The sequence below is a fragment of a genome, unplaced genomic scaffold (assembly GCF_019419815.1).
Source record: "Pyrus x bretschneideri cultivar Hongxiangsu unplaced genomic scaffold, Pyrus_bretschneideri_v1 Contig23, whole genome shotgun sequence".
Taxonomy (NCBI): domain Eukaryota; kingdom Viridiplantae; phylum Streptophyta; class Magnoliopsida; order Rosales; family Rosaceae; genus Pyrus; species Pyrus x bretschneideri.
Window position 1 is genome coordinate 851,100 of NW_025999535.1, and position 22,424 is coordinate 873,523.

At 39.2% G+C, this 22,424-nt stretch overlaps 4 protein-coding genes across 7 annotated transcripts; 3 read left to right on the forward strand and 1 right to left on the reverse strand.

Moving 5' to 3' along the window:
* Positions 1 to 1,767: 1,767 nt before the first annotated feature.
* LOC125478062 (wee1-like protein kinase) lies at positions 1,768 to 5,728 on the reverse strand. The gene is made up of 10 exons (XM_048585809.1): positions 5,460 to 5,728; positions 5,284 to 5,344; positions 5,118 to 5,193; positions 4,757 to 5,014; positions 4,425 to 4,492; positions 4,205 to 4,314; positions 4,082 to 4,122; positions 3,791 to 3,939; positions 2,727 to 3,080; positions 1,768 to 2,119 (listed from the first exon to the last, which is right to left on the reverse strand). Exons 1-10 carry the CDS (start codon positions 5,663 to 5,665, stop codon positions 2,024 to 2,026), a joined length of 1,419 nt encoding a protein of 472 aa, XP_048441766.1. The 5' UTR covers positions 5,666 to 5,728; the 3' UTR covers positions 1,768 to 2,023.
* A 1,471-nt stretch (positions 5,729 to 7,199) lies between these two features.
* LOC125478075 lies at positions 7,200 to 11,219 on the forward strand. Of its 4 annotated transcripts, none has more exons than XM_048585837.1 (8): positions 8,887 to 9,029; positions 9,124 to 9,451; positions 9,543 to 9,668; positions 9,744 to 9,862; positions 9,959 to 10,053; positions 10,210 to 10,301; positions 10,423 to 10,553; positions 10,659 to 11,219. In XM_048585837.1, the coding sequence occupies exons 2-8, from the start codon at positions 9,218 to 9,220 to the stop codon at positions 10,726 to 10,728; spliced, it is 867 nt and encodes a 288-aa protein (XP_048441794.1). In that variant the 5' UTR covers positions 8,887 to 9,029; positions 9,124 to 9,217; the 3' UTR covers positions 10,729 to 11,219. The 4 variants fall into 4 exon arrangements, with proteins under 4 accessions (XP_048441797.1, XP_048441794.1, XP_048441796.1 ...); XM_048585839.1 differs by having other exon boundaries at positions 10,210 to 10,295; XM_048585838.1 differs by having other exon boundaries at positions 9,747 to 9,862.
* Positions 11,220 to 12,325: 1,106 nt separating this feature from the next.
* Positions 12,326 to 15,231, forward strand: LOC125478060 (autophagy-related protein 18a-like). Its single transcript, XM_048585798.1, has 4 exons — positions 12,326 to 13,242; positions 13,951 to 14,158; positions 14,659 to 14,785; positions 14,929 to 15,231. Exons 1-4 carry the CDS (start codon positions 12,388 to 12,390, stop codon positions 15,017 to 15,019), a joined length of 1,281 nt encoding a protein of 426 aa, XP_048441755.1. The 5' UTR covers positions 12,326 to 12,387; the 3' UTR covers positions 15,020 to 15,231.
* Positions 15,232 to 16,846: 1,615 nt separating this feature from the next.
* Positions 16,847 to 18,084, forward strand: LOC125478089 (glutathione S-transferase F13-like). Its single transcript, XM_048585866.1, has 3 exons — positions 16,847 to 17,135; positions 17,235 to 17,283; positions 17,469 to 18,084. The coding sequence occupies exons 1-3, from the start codon at positions 16,989 to 16,991 to the stop codon at positions 17,924 to 17,926; spliced, it is 654 nt and encodes a 217-aa protein (XP_048441823.1). The 5' UTR covers positions 16,847 to 16,988; the 3' UTR covers positions 17,927 to 18,084.
* Positions 18,085 to 22,424: the final 4,340 nt, after the last annotated feature.

Consider the following 22,424-nt stretch of genomic DNA (forward strand, 5'->3'; position numbering starts at 1 on the left):
GTGAGAATTTTTTTCCTCTAAAAATTCAGTGTGATTAGGAATGAAACCGTGTAACTATAAGATGTAAATTTCTGGCAAACGAAGCGGGATATTCAACATCCTCCACCAAATTTTCTGTCAGGATTGAATACCAACATTACTTAACCTTCCAAATTTTCAGTGCTAGCCTCTACTGTCATAATCAATACACCCGTTTATCAGAAGACTCTGATGCAAATGAAATTCACATGCCAATAAATTTTGGACGAGTAAAATTAAAAGCCCTTCACGACAGAATCAACTACTAAACTCACTCATTGGGGGCCATTTATTTAGGAATTGGATCCTCTCTTAGGCAAAGTCTCATGATCATTCTGATCCATTAATACGGATTTTTAGATTTTGATCTAACGGCTACAATTATTATAATTTTTAAAAAGACCCTTTATTTGTAGCCATTAGATCAAAATCCAATGGTCCATGTTATTGAGTCAGAAGAACCCGAGGATTTGCCTCGGAGAGGATCCAATTCCATTTATTTAAGATGGCCCCTCTACATCTATTTATAAGCTTCTATACACTTATCTTTTCTTCAAATTAATTCAGTTTGCCTGTGTTGCTATAAGCGAGTGACTAGTTTGCTTCAATGGTGCTTTCCTGGATTCTCCCAGCACCTCACTTTACTTTTGTTCTTGCAAATATGGTTTACAAATTTGGTCTACGCATTACTCTTTGTTGAAGGTTAGACTTGAAGTGGAATAAATGTCTAAAAATTAGAACCCACATAACTACTAACTAGTAATTAAAAAGAAATTAATAACCAAACAGAAATTCGTAAAAATTGGAAAGAATTAAAAAAGCACATAGCATTTTGAGCTCAGTATTTCATTAATTTTAAACAACAGAAACCATTGTTTTTTATTAAACTTCTTGATTATTTGACCAAATTTTATGAGTCTATACACTTATGAAAACATATATGGATATACCCCCTTAATAATTTTGATGCCCCCAATTTTTTTTGGGTTTCGGATGGTAGTCCAACCTGCACTGGGCTCAGGCCGGCCCCGAGGGCTACTACACTAGGCAACATATACAAAATGTAGGCACCACGAATTAGTTGATGGAATTATGAAACAAGAGTAATGTTAGGGAAACTAAATTTACAAACTAAATGATGTGTCACCAATAAGAAATAAGCAAGTTAATCAACACTTAAGTAATAATTTAATTATCAACTTCTATGTCATTTAGTTTATAAAATTTAGTCTGCACATTTAATCTCCCTAGCATTACCCATGAAACAAAATATAAGACTTACATGAAACAAGATCAATAAGATAATGGTATATTAAACCAATCAAACAACGCATGTGATAAATTTAAAAAAATTTGCGTTGTATTATTAGTCTAGAATGCCAATGAATGTAAATTCGCCTAGGGAAGAGGTGTTTGCTCGTGCAATCAGAAGCATAATGTGGTCCAAAAACCTATACTGAAGTTTTTCTCCTAGTTTGGTGCTATCTTATACGTGTAGGTTGTAGTTACAATTTATACCCCTTATGATTCAGCTACAATGGACCCGTTCGTAAGTGACTCAAAGAAGCAGCTCATGAGAGATGCTTCTCCCTAAAATCACTGGCCATAATGATATTTTATGAAAAAGCAACGAAAGTGATTTATGGAGAACCACATCTCGTTCTCCTCATAAGTGATTACACTCGTCTCAGAATTACTTTCCAAATAAGCATTTAGAATGAACAATAAGAGAAATAGAAAATCCATTCCAAGTGTATTCCGAGTGAATTAGACCTTTTTCATTAGCAGCACATAACCAGGAGTACATGACCAAGAATTCCTCGAGCCACAAAATATATGCAACGCACAAATGGGAAAAGTGCATACATTAGAGGAATAACTTGTAGATTACAAAATTGGTCATTCTTCACAAACTTTACTTTGCCTGTCTTGCAGGGCCTGCTGATGCCGCATACGGATGGCGAATGCAACAGGCCGTTCTCTTCCAAAGGCGATCGTCGTTGCCCTAGGCTCGTCCATTTCGCCGCACCTTGTCAAAAATTGGATTCTCGACCAAATCTTTCGCTGACGGCCTCCAGACTGGATTTGGATCCAACATGACCTGAGAGATTTATTAAAATGTAATGCAATCAGCAACACTATCACAGGGTTCGCTTAGTAGCACAAACCAACCAAGAATCATACGATGCACATGTAGATTGCAACCGATTTCTTAGGAAATTAACGATAGTGACAGAACAACTTGACTATATCCAGTAATAGCATTCAAGTCAACAGAAACAATGGATATGCAGAATCACAGACAATGGTATTGTTAATATGCTTTTGAATGAAAGTGTCACGGGTTTTTCATCTCAAGAGCCTCTTACTAATATAAGAAGGCAGAAATTCCGGCAATCATTATCTTTCCATTCTATTCTTACTTGTAATTATCAAGATTTTCATGGAAAGAAAAGGTGGTGATAAACCATTTAATTCATTCTTTCTTCTTAATACGCGCTCATACCGCAGGATAAGTTCGTAATTCAGAAATACGTAAACAGAAAACAAACACCATTTCCTTTAGCAAAGATTAACAAATACCATTTCCTTTAGCAGAGTTCGGCATTAAGTAATCCAGCATGAGAAACATCATTTTCGCATGAAAATTAATTGCAACAAGTACAAATAACAAAAGTGAAACAGTCACAAGTTCACAGCTATGTTACCTTGAGTAAGTTCTGAAATTGCAATGAATGACCAGGAAGGAGTGGCAGCTTTCCCTCCCTAAGATTTAAAATTTGAGGCCCTGATTCTGGTAAAGGTGAACCTCTAATCAGCTCATAAATAGCAACTCCCAATGAGAAGATATCGGCCTTGTCAAGATCATCATATTTTTCATTCAGGATTTCCTGAGGCATATATCGAGCATCACCCTCTTCAATTGGTAGGCTCTTATCAAGTAGAGTTGCACATCCAAAGTCACCAAGCTTATAAACACCATTCTTCACGTATATATTATCAGGTTTTACATCTAAGTGAACTATTCCTCTCCCATGTATAAACAGCAACGCTTTTGCAATCTGTACATATTTTTATACGAGAAATTAGCATATGCCAACAGAAGTGGAAACCTTGTCAAGTTAAAAAGTGTTTGAATTAATCTAAGACTACAGCCTGGGAGAAACCGAGATAGGATCTCAGATATGTGTCAATGCCAGTGAGTATGCATGCATGCCAGAGTGTCTGTGATATGAATATGGACATACATTATATTAAACCAATTCTGTCTAGTTTACAGTACACCCGTGATCCCCCTTCATGATGGTATTTTCTGTAGAATCAAGTAAGCAAAGGACTGAGCTCAACACCAAAATTAGAACTTCTAAAGCATTCATACGGATGTCAAGGAAAGGGTATATCTCTCAAAATATGAGGAAAACAGAACACAAAAACACACACATGCACACACATTTGAATATACCAAGGTTTTCGAAAATCAAGAATTCATGATTGAATGCACTCTATAACGTAGAAGACAGTATATGAATTGAATATTAGGATTCAATATAGGCGTTTGTAATGAAAGGGGTAAACAGTTGATTAAGGACCTAGCAACCCTGTTTCTTGTTTCATGAGTGAAGACTTCATTGGCTTCTCAAATGTAGTAAAAATGGATCTCTGCTATGTACGCAATCTATTAAAAGTTTTGGTGCTAGTACATGTTTACATGGGTTACTAACTTATGATTCAGTTTCAAGTGAGAAGCTTGTTAAAACTCATCCACACAAACCTGATACAAGGCGTCTAAAATCTCCCCCTCTTTGAACGGTTGGGACAACTTGTTGATGGATAAGCTGTGATCACATAATTCCATCTGAATGTGGAGCTGCTCACTTTCAAACCAAGACGAGTAGTATCCAACAATGTTTTCATGGGACCCTAGAGAAAGCAAAACAGTTAAACCCTGGGTCCCCGAAAGGGTGGACTGCTGTGGCTTGCCACCAGTTGGTCCCTTTTAAAGAAAAATATTTGATGAAGCACAAACACAAAAATTAAAAGACTAACAATAACGGAAACCTACCTAAAGCCGCCAGAGATTGAACTTCCATCATAGCCTTTCTCCTGCAAAGGATACAAAAAGTAATAATGCATAAGCAAATGGCTTCAACAAATGACAGATATATCTAAAGCATGAGTAAGCAACCTTTCTGTGTCCAGATACAACTGCTTCATGCTACGTTTCACGGCATACAAACAACCATCAATTCTGTTCAAGACTTTGAATATGTGACTGAAGTACCCACTGCCGATTTGCTAGAAGGAGAAGGCAAATTACAAACAAATTAGCCAAGTGCACAATATTAAAATTTATAACTAGATAGCATATGCTTAAATCCATAAAAATTTTGGGATTTGGTAAATACCTCAATCTCGTGAAAATCAGCACAGTAACGCGAAAGGCCATTTCCGCCCATAAAAGCAGGGAAGAAAGCTGGAGATTGCAGCATTAATAATTAGAACTTGAAGAATTGGTAAACACCATACAGGCAAAATACCACCCCCGGGGGGGGGGGGGGGTGGGTGGGTGGGTGTGGGGGTTGGGTTGTGGTGGAGGCCAGCCGGAGTGAGCCTCCCATAGAGGCAAGTGAAGTTGGTGAGCCGTGTGATGGGCAACTATCTCCTAAATGAAGTATGGGGTTTCGACCAATGTCTTAATATTGAAGTAGTTTCTCATTCGCAACTAACAGAAGCATACCTGCACATTTCGATCTTTGGTTTCCAAGAGGATCAATGCCCATTTCTGAAGCATCCTTAATATACGGATTCTTAAAGCAAGGAGGAGGCAAGCGTAAAGCCACAGCAGATTGAGACACATAATTTTGCACCTTCCGCGGTTCTGTTGCTGTTGGTTTCTCTATCATAACCTCATCCATGCCAAAAACATCTGCTTCAAGCTCAACTATCGGCTGATTTCCAGATAATGTAGGGCTGAGAGGATTCAACGAGATATCATCTGCAGAGAGTATGAACTTTTACTTGCAAGACCAATTACCCAAGTAGCTTTTCATCAAAATTTACTTCGTAGTAAAAAAGTTAAAACAAACTTTTAGCCTTACTCTGACACTGTCTTCGCCTCTTCGATTTAAGGGTATTCGATTTCTCGGGTGATTTGGGACAAGGGATGTTTTCCAGCTAAAAATAGAAACAAACATATTAAAGCAAGAGTCTTTAAACCCAAGTCAATTTTACAGAAATTGTGAAACCCAATCCAACCCATTGTACCTTGGTGCAATCCCAGCCGTTCATCATATGCTGATTATCCGGTGTTATATAATCAGGAGTGCTGCATCAATCAAACCCAAAACAAACAAACAAAAATCCGAGTTTTCATCAAATTTTCGAATTCAAATACCAAAAAGCTTGAAAATTTACAAAAGTAATAACGCGGAGGATCATACCAGAAGAAATCTTGGCTGAGAATGAAATCCCTGTCGTCGACATCGGTGTCGACGTCGGTCCCGAGGGGAGCGGACGAGGGAAGGCTGCCGTCGGCGTCTCGGGCTTCTACAAGGTTCTGGAAGCGAGAGGGGTTCGATGATGACGTGGAAAACGACGATTGGTTCAGGGTTTCCCCTAGCTGAAGCCTCGCCAGCGCTCCCTTCATCTCCCTCCGATTCTTCTTCTTCCACGTTTCTAGGGTTTTGCTCGAACCGACTGTCTCGTTCAGTGTTCTTCTTGCTGACGTATTAAAAAATTTAAACATTTGGGATTTCAAATCGCGCGCGACAAAATGATTGGCTGAAATGGATCTACTGTGCGCTACCGTGATATTTGATTTAGACCGTAGGATTGGCATATCTCCTGGGGGGATGAGTTGATGATTTTGGTTTCACTAGATGATGTGGTTGGGGCCAATATGATCCTCTCCGGATCTTTTGGTGAGGATAATCGTATTCGTTTATTATATATCGTACGGTCAGTTTTTATCAGATACTATTTATGTTTAATTTTAAATAAAAATATTTAAAATGATTTATAACCCACTTTGTACGATAAACGGACACAATTCACAGATTTCGGGATCCGCACAAAAAGGATCTAGCAAGGGTTCGAATTCATGATTAGGGTGGAATTTTCTACCAGATTACCGTATCAACTGAAACACCAATTATATTATACTAAAATTTGTATTGAATTTTGTACCAATTAACAATTGTACAATCGAACCATACATTTTTATACGGTAATGGTATCTAAAACCTCTACCGAACTATACCATATCAAACCAGTGTTATATAATTATATATTTATATTTTACATCATTATAACTACTATTAATTAAGTTTTGTATAGAAAAATAATTCTCATAAAGATGAATGATGAATATTGATACCATGACATTTTAATTTGTTTGGATCTGCTTTTAAAATGACTAAAAGTGTTTTTGGTAAAAATGTTTTTGGAACCAATCCTTAGTAAAAATACAAGAAAATTCTAGAAAAGCATTTAAAGTGCTTATTGGAAGAAGCACATAACTGGTACTTCTTGCAGAAAGCATTTTAAATGTTTTTGGAACCAAAAAACATTTTATCTAAAAGAGTTTTCAGTCGTTTTAAAAGCACATCCAAATGAGCCCTTTAACACTACAAATATGACTATATGAGACATTTTATTCTACCTCAACAATAGATTTTGTGACTGACAAATTGTTTATGGATTCAGGTTTTTATGGTGGTATATGCAAGCCTTTAAAATTCAAAATGTATAATCAAATATTGCATTTAATCGATATTTTTAAAATTATTTTTCTTATTTATCTAAAAAAGTAAATCCGTCACTAACAAAAATTCACATTAAATTAATAAAATTTGAAGTAGACATTAAATGACAAAAAAAAAAAAAATAGTTCTCTAAAATATTGGACATTGGATGAGTCTAAATAAAAGGAATCCAAAAAAAGACTCCTAAATATTTATTGTTGTGAAGTAATAAAATTAGTGGATTAAATAGTTAATTTTTTTGAGAAAAGAAAAAAAAATAGAGATCGAACTCGTACCAAATTTTATATATTTTTCATCATTGTAATAAAATGTTATTGACGCACATCCTAAACATAAAAGAAAAAATTATGATAAATGCGATATCCAATTTTTGGTTTGGCCCAGTGTGCAGGATGTGCTAGGCTCTAGTTTTCTCTTTGGGCCTGTCTCGAGACTCCGAGCCCATCGTACAGTTCGATAAACTGAAAAAATTCCCGGCAATTCAAACCCAACGTACAATATCATAAATCAATTTCTCCCAACTGAAACGGCGGTGGAGGATACTGAAGTTCCCAGGAGGAGGAAATTGGCGGCAAAACCCTCCGCCTGCAAGCCCCTTTCCTTAAACCCATAATTTCCTCCGTCGCTGAAGATTTCTAAGCTCCGTCGCCATGCTTACGCGTTGTTTTCAGACGAATCCAGATTCTGATCAGAGCATTTCCGGTAAACTCTCTCGTTTTGATTGTGTAAAATTTTATTTATTTGGGATTTTTGGCTTAGGTGTTTTTGGTTGTTCATCTGGCAGATGAGGAAGAATCTGACCGAGAATTTCCCAACAATTGCGCTGCGATTGTTGGTTCCGCCAAGAAAAAGGTTCTTATTTTTCCAGGAGGATCTATTCTCTTCGTGAGGATCTGATCCTCCAATCACATTCGTTCATTGTACATCGTACGGTCAAAAATCATTGTAAATTTTTTATGTAAAATTGAATATAAACAATACTTAATAATAATGTATGATGAACGAATATGATTAGAGATCCTCACAAAGAGGATCCGGTAAGGATCCTCTCTCCTTATTTTTATATTTATTTTGAGAGAAAAAATGGAGCAATAATCCCAAACTTTGGCCCAATTGGAGTCTGAATTAAAAATCTGTGAGTATTGGTTCCTGAACTAAAGTTCGGATTTTTAGTTAGCAACCAAAGCTCTAGTTGAGCCAAAGTTCAGCGACAATTTCTCCAATTACCTCTTATTTTGCTTTAAACTTCAATTTTGTTGATTTAATTTGTATGTGTGTGCATTGTTTATGTAATTTTAATTGATCAAAGGTTGATGCAGTGTGTTTGGATATCAGGAAAATATGAGAAAGTAGAGAAAATTATGATAACTACTTTTCTGGTTGTATTGACAATTAGGCTAATTGGCCAATGCAGTGTGCCTTGCCGACCCTTTTGCACCGAATTTGAATCTCCCTTTCGAAGTTTAGAATAGAATATCGTCTTGTAAAAAAAGTGATTATAATTACAATGTTTTGCTTTTAGATTACAATTAACAATATCTTCATTAACTGAAAACAAATCAATAATTAGGCTGAATAACTGAACCACTGTCATCATGACATGTGTCACAGTCTTGATCGGAGAAAGATTTCCTGTGGCCTGAGGTCAGAGTAATTTTGATGAGCCTATGCAGATGTTTTCACTTGATTGTCTGCATTAGTAGAAATTCGAAACTTGTGTTGCAGGAAAAAGATGGTTTATTAACAAAAATTCTATTCGTAACAGGAGGAGTTACCACTTTCATCACGGCTGGAAATGCTCAAAGGTATTGTAGTTTTTCGAAATTGGCTACTAGGGTTGTACTGGCATACGCTCTTTTGAGCAGCAGTATTGTTCAATTGTTTCAGATGCAGGTGCGAATGTGTATGCCTGCAACTTGGAGGATGAATTGAGCTCCGATGAAGAGGTATTATGCATTCGGATATAGATATATCTTATTCTGTATTGTGTATTAATGAAGGATTAATGTGCTTGTGAACTGTTTCTGGAAAAGGGGAACAACATGAGTGCGAAAGTTTCGGTTACTCTTGGTGCTAAAAAATTGCAAAAGGATTATGTTCATTGCATTGGAAGAAGTGATAAAGAAGATGAATCATGTACATGGTCTGAAGTAAGTAAAGAAGCTGAGGCACTCATGCGATTAAATGAACAAACTTCATGTTCATCACCAAAATCTGATTATTCGAAAGTGAATAAATCGTTCAAAGGTAATGTATCCTGTTTGAAAGGTGACCCTTAAACTTTTGTACATTGTCACAGTCTGTAGTGTGTTCTGTTAAACTTGATAATCTACTGTTGTAGGAGTGAAAGACAAAGGCAAGCCAAAATTTCCTTCCGTTTCAAGACTCAAAAGAAAGGACCCTCTTGCTTTTCTGTATCTAAAAACGAAAGTGATATGTCATTCAAGGTTCAACAAGTGCCTGAAATGTTGAAGGCAATTGGGCCCAGGACTGAAGAATATTTGGATTCTGAGCTTATTGAGGATATTCAAGGAGAAGAGGAAAATCAGCTGGAGATTGTTCCTGTTGACGTTAATGAACTTGGGCATGGATCTATTGAGCAGTCAATGGCAGAGCTTTTAGATGGCCTTCAAGATAAGACAACTATGCTGAGAGGAAGATCTAAAATGGTTCTCTGTCTTCTTCTCTTCAAACATGTTTTTCTCTTCCTTTTCCCATTTACATTTTGCTGTTCCCTGTTTCATCTAGCTTTTGTTTCAGTATCGTAGAAAAAGGCGTAAAAAGGCGCAGCCTGTTATGAAGATTATATCTTCACTTGGAGATAGAGTTATTGACAGTGAAAGCTCCCCTGAGCACTTAGGCCTGGGATCGCCAAGTAATAGCAAGGTATCTCTCTGTACTGATTTCCTTATATGTTCATTCCTGCTCAAGTCAGTACTTTATCAAACATATAGTGTTTAGCAGGCCGATGATCAAATTCTGAAGCTTGATAAACCGGAGGTAAAGAGGCAAACACTGGTAGATCGCTTTCAAGAAGCTTTGAGTGACAGAGCCCTTGTTGCAGTGCCTAAACCATTAAGGTAAATGGTGTGATCCTGTTATAAGTGCAGTCAATGTTAGTACAAGTGAATTCTTTACTGGTTGCTAAATGTGCATATCTACCGGCAATTTTGTAGAATTGGATTATTTGGGCAACTGCAGCAGGTCGTGCAGAGTGAGAAAGAAAGTGATACGGAATTCTTGAAGAATATTGAGAATGGAGCTAACCAAAGTAACAAGGCCTTGCAATTATTTTCTTTTTAAGTTAATTTCTGCATGCATAGACTAATTGTATGGGAATTCTACAAAATATAGTGGTTGTTCTTCTAAAAAAAATTTCTCCAAAATATATGCCTTGACTTTATTCCTCGTTTCTACACTTCCTCAGATGAACCAAGCTGCATTGATGTGAAAATTCTTTCAAGATATTTGGATGCGAAGTTGACAGTTTGCCACTGCTTGTTTGGAAACAATGTAAAGGTCGCTTTAATAATCGTTTCTCAGACGTTCTTCTGGCGACATGTTATTGTGTGAATGCAAATGCATTTTTCTCACAGCTTTGTTAGAAAGGATGACTGAAGATCTGTGTTTCTTTGTGCAGCGCCTCCCATGGCCAGAGAGCCCCAAGAATACGGCGAACGAAGAAACAACATGGACGGTTATCTTCAATCCAAGAGTTTGTGATGATGTTGACCTTGAAGTGGGCAAATGCATTCGTATTCACCCCCCATGGTATGATTACGAAATTTGAATCTTTGTTAGACTTTGCCTATTCTGCAGTACCATTGTATAACAAGTGTACGGATTAATGTAAAGCACGATGGATAATTTGGGCAGGAAGGAGATTCATGTGGGGAATGACAAAAGCATTATCTTATCCGTGTATTTCTCTGAGATTTCAATTTGACAAGATACGGTTTCTCCACGACCAGGATTGGTACGATATGTTCCAGCCTAACTTCAAAGTCCACCTCGCTCGAAGCTCAACAATCATCAAGCTTTACATGGTAAGCGGGTTGAGTATCAATTGAAGGTGGTTATCCACAACCTCCATTCGGATTTTGTATTCATGACGGAGGGAACTATATGCTGCCAGTGTCGGAGGGATATCGTCTGCTTGAACATCGTTATGGCGATTCAAGTGGTGCAGCCAATGAAGAAGTATTTTGGCTTTGAAATGAATGCTGTATTTGTGGGATGAGTGGTTGGTTGGTGAGATTTCTGGCTGCAGTTGGTAGCGATCGCTTGATCGTCAATAGTTCTAGTGGTCCTGTAATTCTGATGGGAGCTGATCCCGATCCATTAAAGTGTACACGAATTAATTGTCTGCTAATTAACAGATGAATTTGTAAACCACTATTAGTAAATTTCGGATTCGCTGATTTGGCGGGTTTTAAATTTTGGTTTTTTTTTCTCTTTTCTTTTCCCTTTGCTGACTTATGGAGAAGGTGTTTTATTCAAAACGGAAGAAGCATCATACGATCATGCATAAGTAGCGCCTAAGATAGCAAAAGTTAGAGAGGTTGATCGGTAACTCAAATATGATAATCAAGAAAACAAAAACGTAAGCTTAATTAAAAGATTCTTTGTATGAATACGCTGTTAGATGTAAATCACATACATGTTCTTGAGAGTTTGATGGATGTTATTGCGAATAGTGTGACATTGGAAAGTTAAGAAGTCGTCTTGAACAGTAAATATGAATAATTTTGCTCATTTAACAAGGAGGTCATTGTAGTATAGTGGTAAGTATTCCTGCCTGTCAGGCAAGTGACTCGGGTTTGATCCCGGCAACGGCGCGCTATCTTTTTAAACCCATATTTTCTATCCCGAAATTACAAATTTATCCCAAATCATAAGGTTTTTTTTTTTTAACAAACGATATTATCTATACTTTAAATCTATTTTTTCTATCCTGAAATTACAAATTTATCCCAAATCATAAGGTTTTTTTTTTTTTTTTTTAACAAACGATATTATCTATACTTTAAACCTATTTTTTCTATCCTGAAATTACAAATTTATCCCAAATCATAAGGTTTTTTTTTTTTTTTTTTTTTTTAAACAAACGATATTATCTATATTTTAAACTTATTTTTTCTATCATGAAATTATAAATTTATCCCAAATCGTAAGGTTTTTTTTTTTTTTAATTTTTTAACAAACGATATTATCTATACTAAAAAAAATAATACACTTATCCTCATAATAGATTGATAATAATGTAATTCAAATTTACTTTTAATGAAAATCAAACTTAAAATTTTATATGTGAGATAATACCTAACAATTCAATTCCTATCAGCCGTGGTTTCGACGCGAAACACATCTCCGCTTTTTCGTGCACTCCAATCAACGAACAAAATGGCCTGCATTTTTACAATGACAATATTGACCCTCTCTTCTCCCTATATTTGCCTCCAAAACCTACCTTCTGCCCAATCCCCGAAAAGGCTGAATCAGTAATTTGAGCGGACTCTATCCTCTTCTAGTTTGGAGTTCCCGATCATCTAAACGTACCCCTCGGAATCCTCAAAAATCCCACCACCCAAATCCTCCTCCTCCGATGGCCACCCTCTCCGCCTTCTCGCCTCCCTCCTGGCCCGACCCCAACTCCGCCGCCACCTTCCTCACCGATCCCACCGACGACAACGCCACTTCTGTCGTTGACTCCAGCGACGACCACCACGACCCCCAATCGCCCCCAAACCCTAACCACAACCTCCACAATAACAACCCCTTCTCCTCCTCGCCCCCGGAGCCTGCCCCGCCGGCGCCGCGCTCGCCTCCGTCTCTTTTCCACGTCTGCTTCAACCAAGACCACGCTTGCTTCGCCGTGGGGACAGACCACGGGTTCCGGATCTACAACTGCGACCCGTTCCGCGAGCTCTTCCGCCGCGACTTCGACAATGGCGGCGGAATCGGCGTCGTTGAGATGCTATTCCGGTGCAACATCTTGGCCATAGTCGGCGGTGGGCCCGACCCTCAGTACCCGACCAATAAAGTCATGATCTGGGACGATCACCAGGGCCGGTGCATCGGTGAGCTGTCGTTCCGCTCCGTCGTCCGGTCCGTGCGGCTCCGGAGGGACCGTATCGTCGTCGTTTTGGAGCAGAAGATATTCGTGTACAATTTCGCCGACCTGAAGCTGCTGCACCAGATTGAGACGATCGCGAACCCTAAGGGGCTGTGCGCGGTGTCGCAGGTAGCGGGGTCGCTGGTGCTGGTGTGCCCTGGGCTGCAGAAGGGGCAGGTTAGGGTGGAGCATTACGTGTCGAAGCGGACCAAGTTCATTATGGCTCACGATTCCAGACTTGCCTGCTTTGCACTGACGCCGGACGGCCAGCTGCTCGCCACTTCCAGCAACAAAGGGACTCTCGTTCGGATTTTCAATACTCTCGACGGAACTTTGCTGCAAGAGGTATAATTTTATTTTGCTTGAAAAGCTCTGAACTTTGTCATAATTCAATACAATATGTTACATATTTTAGCTTGAAGTTGGTTTCATATGATTCAAGAGAGTTGGGATTGCTTGGTATCGAATTTCAGATATGAATTTAGGAGCTTTGGTTAATTTGAAAGCCTTGTAGTAGTATTAATGAAATTCCAATGCAAATGTGTTATATAATTGATCTTGAAGTTCTTGGCTTCTTATGATTAGAGAAAATTGGGGTTGCTTAGATCAACTTTCGGATATGAATTAGGATCTTTGCTTAATTTGAAAGCAGCTGTAAGTTGCAGGGCATGGTGACTTATATTTCAGTTTGGACTGGATTCGAACATTCTTAAGTTTGAGGAAGTTTGTTCAACCGTTAACGGGGATGTGCTAATGTTCACTCGTAATGATTGAGTATTTAGGGTACATTCTATATGGACTTTCAGTTTTGTAGTTGGTTGGGATTTAAATCAGCTACTGTTCAATGTTCATTACGAAGTCATGTTGTGTTTACATGTTTGTTCTCTGTATGCTTTGCTTAATGAACTTTGGAAAGACTGTTTTCTTCAGTTCTATTCATTTTATCTGAACTTTGAGGAGGGTGCATCCCTCCTCCTTCGTTGGAAGGTCTTAAGTGGTGTGGACGTATGATTACGGGTTGGTAGAATTATGGATGCTTTGCATACATTGCAGGTAAGAAGGGGTGCAGACAGAGCAGAAATCTATAGTTTGGCATTCTCTTCAACCGCCCAGTGGTTAGCGGTCTCAAGTGACAAGGGAACGGTCCATGTTTTTAACCTTAAGGTTAATTCTGGATCCTCTGGAAATGAGAATCCCCGAAGTGCATCTGATCCTAATCTTGCGGTTTCATCATCAAACTCTTCTCTTTCTTTCATCAGAGGTAAACTCTGTCTCTCATTAGTCTTGCTGTTTCATCATCAACAAATGATTAAATTGTTCTGGTTCGTTTGCTGCTCTAAACGTTCTAGATTTACTATTGACAGATGGTTTGTTCGGGGATATATGTATCACTTTAAATCATTACATATTGCTTCGAGGGGAAGAATTTGAAGTTACAGATATGATTTAAGAACTACATTTGTATATGCCAGTGGCACTTGAATGATGGGAATAAATTTTTCTTTTTCCCTGTGTTCAATACCATATGCTGAAAACTAGTGAATTTTGAATTATCCAATAATACACAGAAGGAATTTGTGTGCCGTGTGAAACAGTTGTTAAAAACATGGTGCAATCCGCAATTCCGCATATGCATGTGATGAAGTTTGCGTCTCTCCTCTCCTTAATTTGTGATACCATGTGTAGTCTTGTAAACCAGCAAATGACATATTATGCTTATCATTCTTAGACCAATGGATCTGAGTGAGGTTTGCATTGCAGGTGTGCTGCCCAAGTATTTTAGCTCAGAGTGGTCGGTTGCTCAGTTTCGCTTGCTTGAGGGTTCTCAGTACATTGTTGCGTTTGGTCACCAAAAGAATACTGTGGTCATTCTTGGCATGGATGGGAGGTAGGAAAACAAATTAGTTTTCGATGCTTTGGCACTTTAGTCATGACGGAACCATATTAATGAATCATCACTCGTGCATATGATACAATGGTAATAAATGTTTGGAGTTTAAACACTGTTATGCAATTTGCATGTCGATGCAGCTTCTATCGATGCGAGTTCGACCCAGTGAACGGAGGAGAGATGACCCAGCTGGAATATCACAACTTTCTAAAGCCAGAAGAGGCCTTTTGAAGTGAAGTATTGTACCATTCATCCTTTCTTACAGATAATGTCCTCTGGAGTCTGGACTATTTGGTCTGCTGCTATGTTTTTTCTCCGTAGTTTTAGGGTTTGGGTAAAGCATGTTGTAAATACATGAGCATTGTAAATTTGTAAATTTCTGAGTGCTGTACCAGTAACGAAATTAGAAAATGAAAAAAATAAAATCTAACTTAATTAAGTTATTTCATGGTGTTGATTTGTGTTCCCAAATTGATTAAGCTACACCAGCGGATGCTTCAGTGGTGGCATCACAAGTCAATCACGTACCGTTATGCGTTTTAACTTACTCACATGATAGTGTTTGATTGGTCCGTGATACTGTCGACGTCACGTTTGGAAGAGCTTATAAAGTCCTCGAAACTATGAGCTTCTTGTGTTATTGTTAATTCTAGTTTTGTGGTTTCCTATGTAGCAGATTAAAAATCTAAATTAGTTCTGAGGTTCCATCTCTTGGCCATTGGTGTGGGAAATTGCAAATTGACCGTTGATGGTCACAGAATCAACTAGGATCCTATGTTTTATGCTCCCTTTCAATGCTTTGTTTTCTTAATTGTTCTAGTTCTTAAGACTTGACTGTTGGGTTTTATGTGTTTGGTAAAATATGGATACGAAAATCATTTTAGTTTTTAACTTTTTTTGTTAAAACACGAGAAACCGCAAAATTATGATTTTTCGTTGACATGCGTAATCAAATACTTTTGAACATAGTCTAATCAAATACTTAACAATTAGAAATCAGATCAGTTTATTACTTTTTATATTTTTAAGCTCTCTGATTCTTTGATCCACCTATTTTTGTTCAGTAAACATGCTAAAGTGACTCTTGTTAACAATGTTGTACTCACTGTTAAGAGAAGTGCTAAGGAGACTCTAAAAATTGAGAAATTTTTCATTGTAATGGGAACACGAATAGTACACTATGTGTTTTTATTTGAGTGGTGTGAAATTTTACTTTTTAGGTTATTAAATTTTTTACACACGTATCCCACAATTTGCAAAGTAACACATGGTGCACCACTCCGTGTTCCGGTCACACTGAAAAATCTCTCCTTAAAATGAGACTCTCAATGAACTTTTTATCATCTCACTTGTAACGTTGATTTTCGTGTCAACGTTATAAAATATTGTGCCCAAAATATGAGGTAACATATTTCACAAAAAGTTCTACTTTTGAAAGTCTCCTTAACATTTATCTAGGGTTAATTGCTAATCTTTTGACTTGGTCTTTGTGCAGTGTTTAAAAAACGAGAGCATATATCTCAAGATGCTGCCAATCATTTTAAAACCAATGCACTGAAATCTTTGTTTGACCAGACAATTGATGCTATTTACATACATTTTTTTAACATTTTATACATAATTCTTAATTTTTGACCTTCAAATCAAAGAAATTAAAAAAAAAAATCAAAAGATAAAAGTAAACAAAGAGTACCCTTGTGTGGATACCATCACCCGATATTTTATCACTAACATAACATAATAGCACACATCTATTCATACAAAGAAGATTATGCCCAACATTTCACTTTGAGTCCGTCTAGTTGGATAACAGTTATCGACACTTTAAAATAATCATTTTGCGAGCTAACCAGTTGCAACAATTTGTTCGTATTGCAAACACTCGATTCATAAGTCGCGCTAAGAGACAAATCGTCTGTCATCATTGCATCGGGGCTTCCATTCAACCATGTGAAAGATCCTGAAGTTTGATCAGCAATACTGTGCTACTGTTCTTATTTTTCTGACATCAAACTGTAAATTGTTTATTTGCAGTAACAATACAAGTTTAAATGTAAAAAATCGACAAAGAGTATCTCAAACAAGATGAATCCCAGAGCCTTAAGTTATATTTAAGAAGGACCTTGGTCTCCAATGCATACATATCTTCCACCAAAATCTCTAGGCACTAGCACGTACTAAGCTCCCTTCTACTCCAACAATGGTGCTCAAGCTGCATGGACTTTCTGTGTCGATTTCCACAGCTCGCGTCGTCGCTTGTCTCCATGAAAAAAGCGTTGATTTCGAGCTTGTCCCCGTTGATCTCTTCGCCTGCGAAAACAAGCAGCCTGAATTTCTAGCCAAGAATGTACAGTTTCATTCATTTCCAAACATTTTACAAATCTCCATGATTTTTGTAGCTGTATATATAGAAGCTCATTGTATTTTCTCCATCATGTTCGTGCAGCCCTTTGGCAAAGTTCCAGTACTAGAAGACGATGACATCACACTTTTCGGTAAGTGCTTTATCTTGGCTAGCGATTTTCACACTCGTTCTTTAGCCTTCTGCATTTCTTCAGACCGTAAAAAATACTGATGTAAAATATGTAGGGTGAAGCGCAGATGGCTAAAAGAAGGGTAACGAAATTTGTGATAGTTTCTAGCTTAACCTTCTTAATTACTACTACATTTGTTACACCAGAATCTAGGGCAATCACAGCATATGTAGCTGAGAAATTCAAGGAAACGGGACATGATCTCATTCGTCATGAAAACTTGAACGAAGCTGCGTTGGTGAAGGTATGGACAGAAGTGGAATCCCAACAATACAACCCTGCAATTGATCCAATTATTTTCGAGTTTTTCACAAAGCCTGTTGTAGGAATGGAACCAGATCAAACAGTGATCGATGCAAGTTTGGAGAAGCTGAAGAAGGTGCTTGACGTGTACGAAGCCAGGCTGAGCAACAAGAAGTTCCTTGCTGGTGATTTCTACAGCCTAGCTGACCTTCACCACTTTCCGGGCACTTTTTATTTCATGAAGACGCCTTGGTCTTCGTTGGTCAACGATCGTCCTCACGTCAAGGCGTGGTGGGAGGAGATTTCAGCTAGGCCTGCCTCCAAGAAAGTGGCTGAGGGTATGAATTTTGGTGAAGTTTGACTGGTTCTGCTATGTGTTATTTGAGACGAATGTTTTCGTTCATATCTTCGTTGTACTACTAAGGTTTAAGCTTGCATTCTTCCGACTTGTTAAGTGAGAATATTGGATGGGTAAAAAGCAAGCTATACAAATCGACAAAGATTGAAGCTTTGACTCAACCTATGACAAAATCGAGACAATTCTAATAACCCACTTTTGGCCTAAATTAATTATACATGGAAGACATTATTTTCAGACTAGTTCGCTCTACTCTAATAGAGTGACGCAAGACGAATCAAGGGTAAATAGAAAGAACGGGGGATAGTAACTTGGGATTTACTCAACCAGAGGCAACAGAGCAATCTCAAGTGCTCAACATTGTTAATCATGGATTCACTCACACGATCAAGTCAAATGCTTGATTTTCATGTGACGTACCACCCCATGTTACGGGTACACTAAAAAGTCTCTCCTATAATTGTGGGTAACTGCTTTTCTCTTCATTGCATTAAGTATGGCTATTACTATTAGTTAAGCTGTTTTCTTAAATTACCTTGATCTTTTGATGTTATCTTTGTTGAAAACATTCGTTATGATTTCAATTGTCAATTTATTTCCTGTATAAATTAAGTCAGGACACTTTGCGTTTAATATTTTATTTTTCTTAACGTCAAAATTATTATTCTTACAACAAAACCGAAGACTTGGCGTTTGATATGTGTTTATAGCTCACGGAAGTTTTGGCACAAAACCAAGTGCAATGATAATTTAGGTGGTTGCATCAAAATTAATTTTTCTATATAAACCTAGCTATTATTCTTTGGGGGAAAAATATCCTCATTCAGCTATTCTTTTCTCTTCCAAACTCTCTACGAGTGTTTCCCAACCTCCTCAACTATCATTCGAGGATCATCAAATTCTCTAAGATTTTTATCCAAAAGAATAACAAAGTTGTTCATCAAGAGAATTATTACAAGTGTAGCGTAATCCGCCATAACATGTTACGTTAATTATCTCCAAGTAACAAATTTACACTTAAGGGCGGATTTCTCACACATTACCTGGAAATCATTTCTCTTCAATCAAGCAGCAATCAACGTAAGTTTCCAACGAGGTAATATAAAAGTTAACTTTTTTTTTTCTTTCAAATAAAGAAAAGCTAATGACATTAATGTTAGACAAATAAGGAATATGGTTGGAGTCCTTGTGCAATTGTATATAATATTATTCACTAGCCGTCCTACAGCCGTCAAGCCGTCCTACAGCCGTCCTACCTTGTCCTACCTACACACTAGCCGTCCTACAGCCGTCAAGTCGTCCTACAGCCGTCCTACCTTGTCCGACCTACACACTAGGACGGCTACCTTGTCCTACCTACACACTTGTATCATGTATATATATCCTTGTAATCTTGTAGAGAAAGATAATGAGAAAAAAAGCATTCTCTTCCATTTTTCCACATTCACGTATCAATAACAAATATATTTTTTAGCCTACATACCTTTTTCTACATGGTATACAGAGCAGGTTTATAACCCTAGCCCTAATTTTTTTTTCGGCAGCTTTCTCTGCCGTTCCCATGGCTGACTCTTCTTCTTCCGATGGTGTTTTTTCCCTTCATCATTCCGACCACCCGAATCTTGTCCTTGTATCCAAGAAGTTGAATGGTGATAACTACACATCCTGGGCCCGTGGCATGCAGCTTTCCTTGAGTGCCAAGAATAAACTTGGTTTCATCACTGGCGATATCTAAGAACCTTCTTCCTCCGACGACCCTGATGCTCACGCGGCTTGGCGTCGTTGCAATGACATGATTCTCTCTTGGCTTCTGCATTCCTTGGAACCTGACCTTCAAGAATCTGTGCTTTTTTCCACCTCTGTCCAAGCTGTATGGGATGATCTTCGCGAACGCTTCTCTCAAAGTAATGCTCCACGCATCTTCCAACTCAACCGGGAACTTGCTACAATTTCTCAAGGTTCTTCTTCTATCTCCGCCTATTTTACTCGCCTGAAAGCTCTCTGGGATGAGCTTGCTTCTTATAATGATGGCTGCACGTGCTCTTGCAACGCCAAGCATGACCGTCAACAACTCATGCAATTTTTAATGGGCCTCAACGAATCCTTTGCTGCTGTTCGTGACCAGATTCTTTTAATGAATCCCCTTCCCACTGTTCGTCAGGCCTGTTCCTCGGTGTCTCAAGCTGAAAAACAACGCTCTCTGGGCATCCTCCGCTCTGTCGATCAACCTGCTGCCATGGCTGTTCGTGGCCCGTCCCGTCCCTCCTCTGCTCGTCCTCCCCTCCACTGCACCTATTGCAATTTTGATTATCATACCCGAGACACCTGCCATAAATTTCATGGCTATCCTGTTGGCCATCCCCTCCATGGCCAACCGTGGCGACCATCGCGCCGTGCCACTGCTTCCAGTTCTTCCCGCAGCCATGCACCTTCCAGTCCTCCCCGGCAACCACGGTTTTCTGCTTCCCGGCCCCATAATTTCACCCAGGCCCATCACGTGCAAGGCACCCAGGCCCCCGCCTCCTCTTCTACTCCAGCGACCCACCAAGTGCACGGGGCCCAGCCCACTTTGCATTACTTGCAGCTTGCCATGCCTGACCTCTCTGCCGAGCAGCACTTCCGTGTTCTAGCTGCTCTATGTGACACCACCACCCCTCCTCAGGCCAATGCCGTGTCACTACTGATTTTGCCCAAGGTTTGTTACCTGTCACCTCTCGTCATGGTCAATGGATTCTTGACAGTGGTGCTACGGATCATATTACTTCTTCCACCTCATGTTTGGTTAATCGTTCTCCTTCACATTTGCCGCCTGTTTCTTTGCCTAGTGGTGCTTCTGCTCCCATTACTTTTACCGGCACTCTTCCTTTAAATTCATCAGTTACTTTGAAGGATGTTTTATGTGTCCCTAATTTCCGAGTGGACCTTTTATCGGTTGGTAAACTTACAGATGGATTATCGTGTTCCATAACCTTCTTTCCTTCTTGGTGTGTTTTGCAGGACTTGGTTTCGAAGGCGATGATTGGTGTGGGTAAGCGACGTGGCGATCTGTATTACCTTGTGGCCCTTACCTCTTCTCTCCCCACCCGTCAACCTCTCTGCAACATCATTACCATCCCCTCCTCCCTCTGGCATAGGCGTCTTGGTCACCCCTCCTCCACTCGTTTGCAAGCTTTAGCATCTAGCTCTCTTAATTGTACTTTTGATTCTAGTCATCTTTGTGATGTTTGTCCGTTGGCAAAACAAACTCGTCAACCTTTTCTTTTGAGTTCAATTTCATCAACTTTCCCTTTTGCTTTAATTCATTGTGATATTTGGGGTCCGAATCGTCAATCTTCTCTTTCTGGTGCTCATTATTTCTTAACCATTGTGGATGATTTTTCTCGCTTTACGTGGGTCTTCCTCATGAAACATAAATCCGACACTCAACAATTAATTAAGGATTTTTTTGCTTATGTCATTACCCAATTCCGCACTACCATCCAATGCATTCGTACTGACAATGGTGGTGAATTTTTATCTCTTCGTAGTTTTTTCTCTGATCATGGGGTGCTTTTACAAACTTCTTGTGTTTATACCCCCCAACAAAATGGCGTTGTTGAAAGAAAACATCGTCATCTTCTTGAAACCGCTCGCGCCCTTCGTTTTCAATCCCATCTTCCTATCAAGTTTTGGGGGGAATGTGTTCTTACCACTACTTATCTCATCAATAGTCTCCCTACCCGTCTTCTCCATCATAAATCCCCATTTGAGGTTCTCTTTTCGAAAACCCCATCTTATGACCACTTCCGCGTCTTTGGTTGTCTGGCATATGCCACCTCTGTCACTCTCACCACCAAATTTTCCCCTCGGGCTCATCGTTGCATTTTTCTCGGTTATCCTCATGGACAAAAGGCCTATACCCTTTACGATCTCGACAATCACCGCATTTTCACTAGTCGAGACGTCATCTTTCACGAAACTACTTTCCCTTATGCCGTTTCTCACCCTCCTATCCCATCCTCTTCGCCTACCCTACCCATCCTACCCCCTCTGGACTTTACATATAACCCACCCCTTCCTGCCCCGACGCCTCACCCTCCTCCACCTTTCTCCCCTTCCACGCCTCCCACAGATTCCCTTGCTGCCCCATTACCCGTTCCTCCCCATGCCCCTTTACCCACGGACATCCCTAACCCCCCCCCCACTACCTACCAATCCTCCCCTTCCCCGCACCTCTTCCCGTGCCCATAAACCTCCATCCTATTTAAAAGACTACGTTTGCTCGCAGGTGATTCTGCCATCCCACCCATCTTCGACTTCGCAACCCGGTTCTACACAAGGTACGCGATATCCACTTTGTAATTTTCTCTCTTATCACCGTTACTCTCCCATGCATTTTTCTTACATTAACTCTGTCAGTCGGACTGTGGAGCCTTCCTCCTTTGTCGAGGCTGCCACTGACCCCAATTGGCAACGTGCTGTGACTGAGGAGCTTCAAGCTTTACATGCTAATGGTACTTGG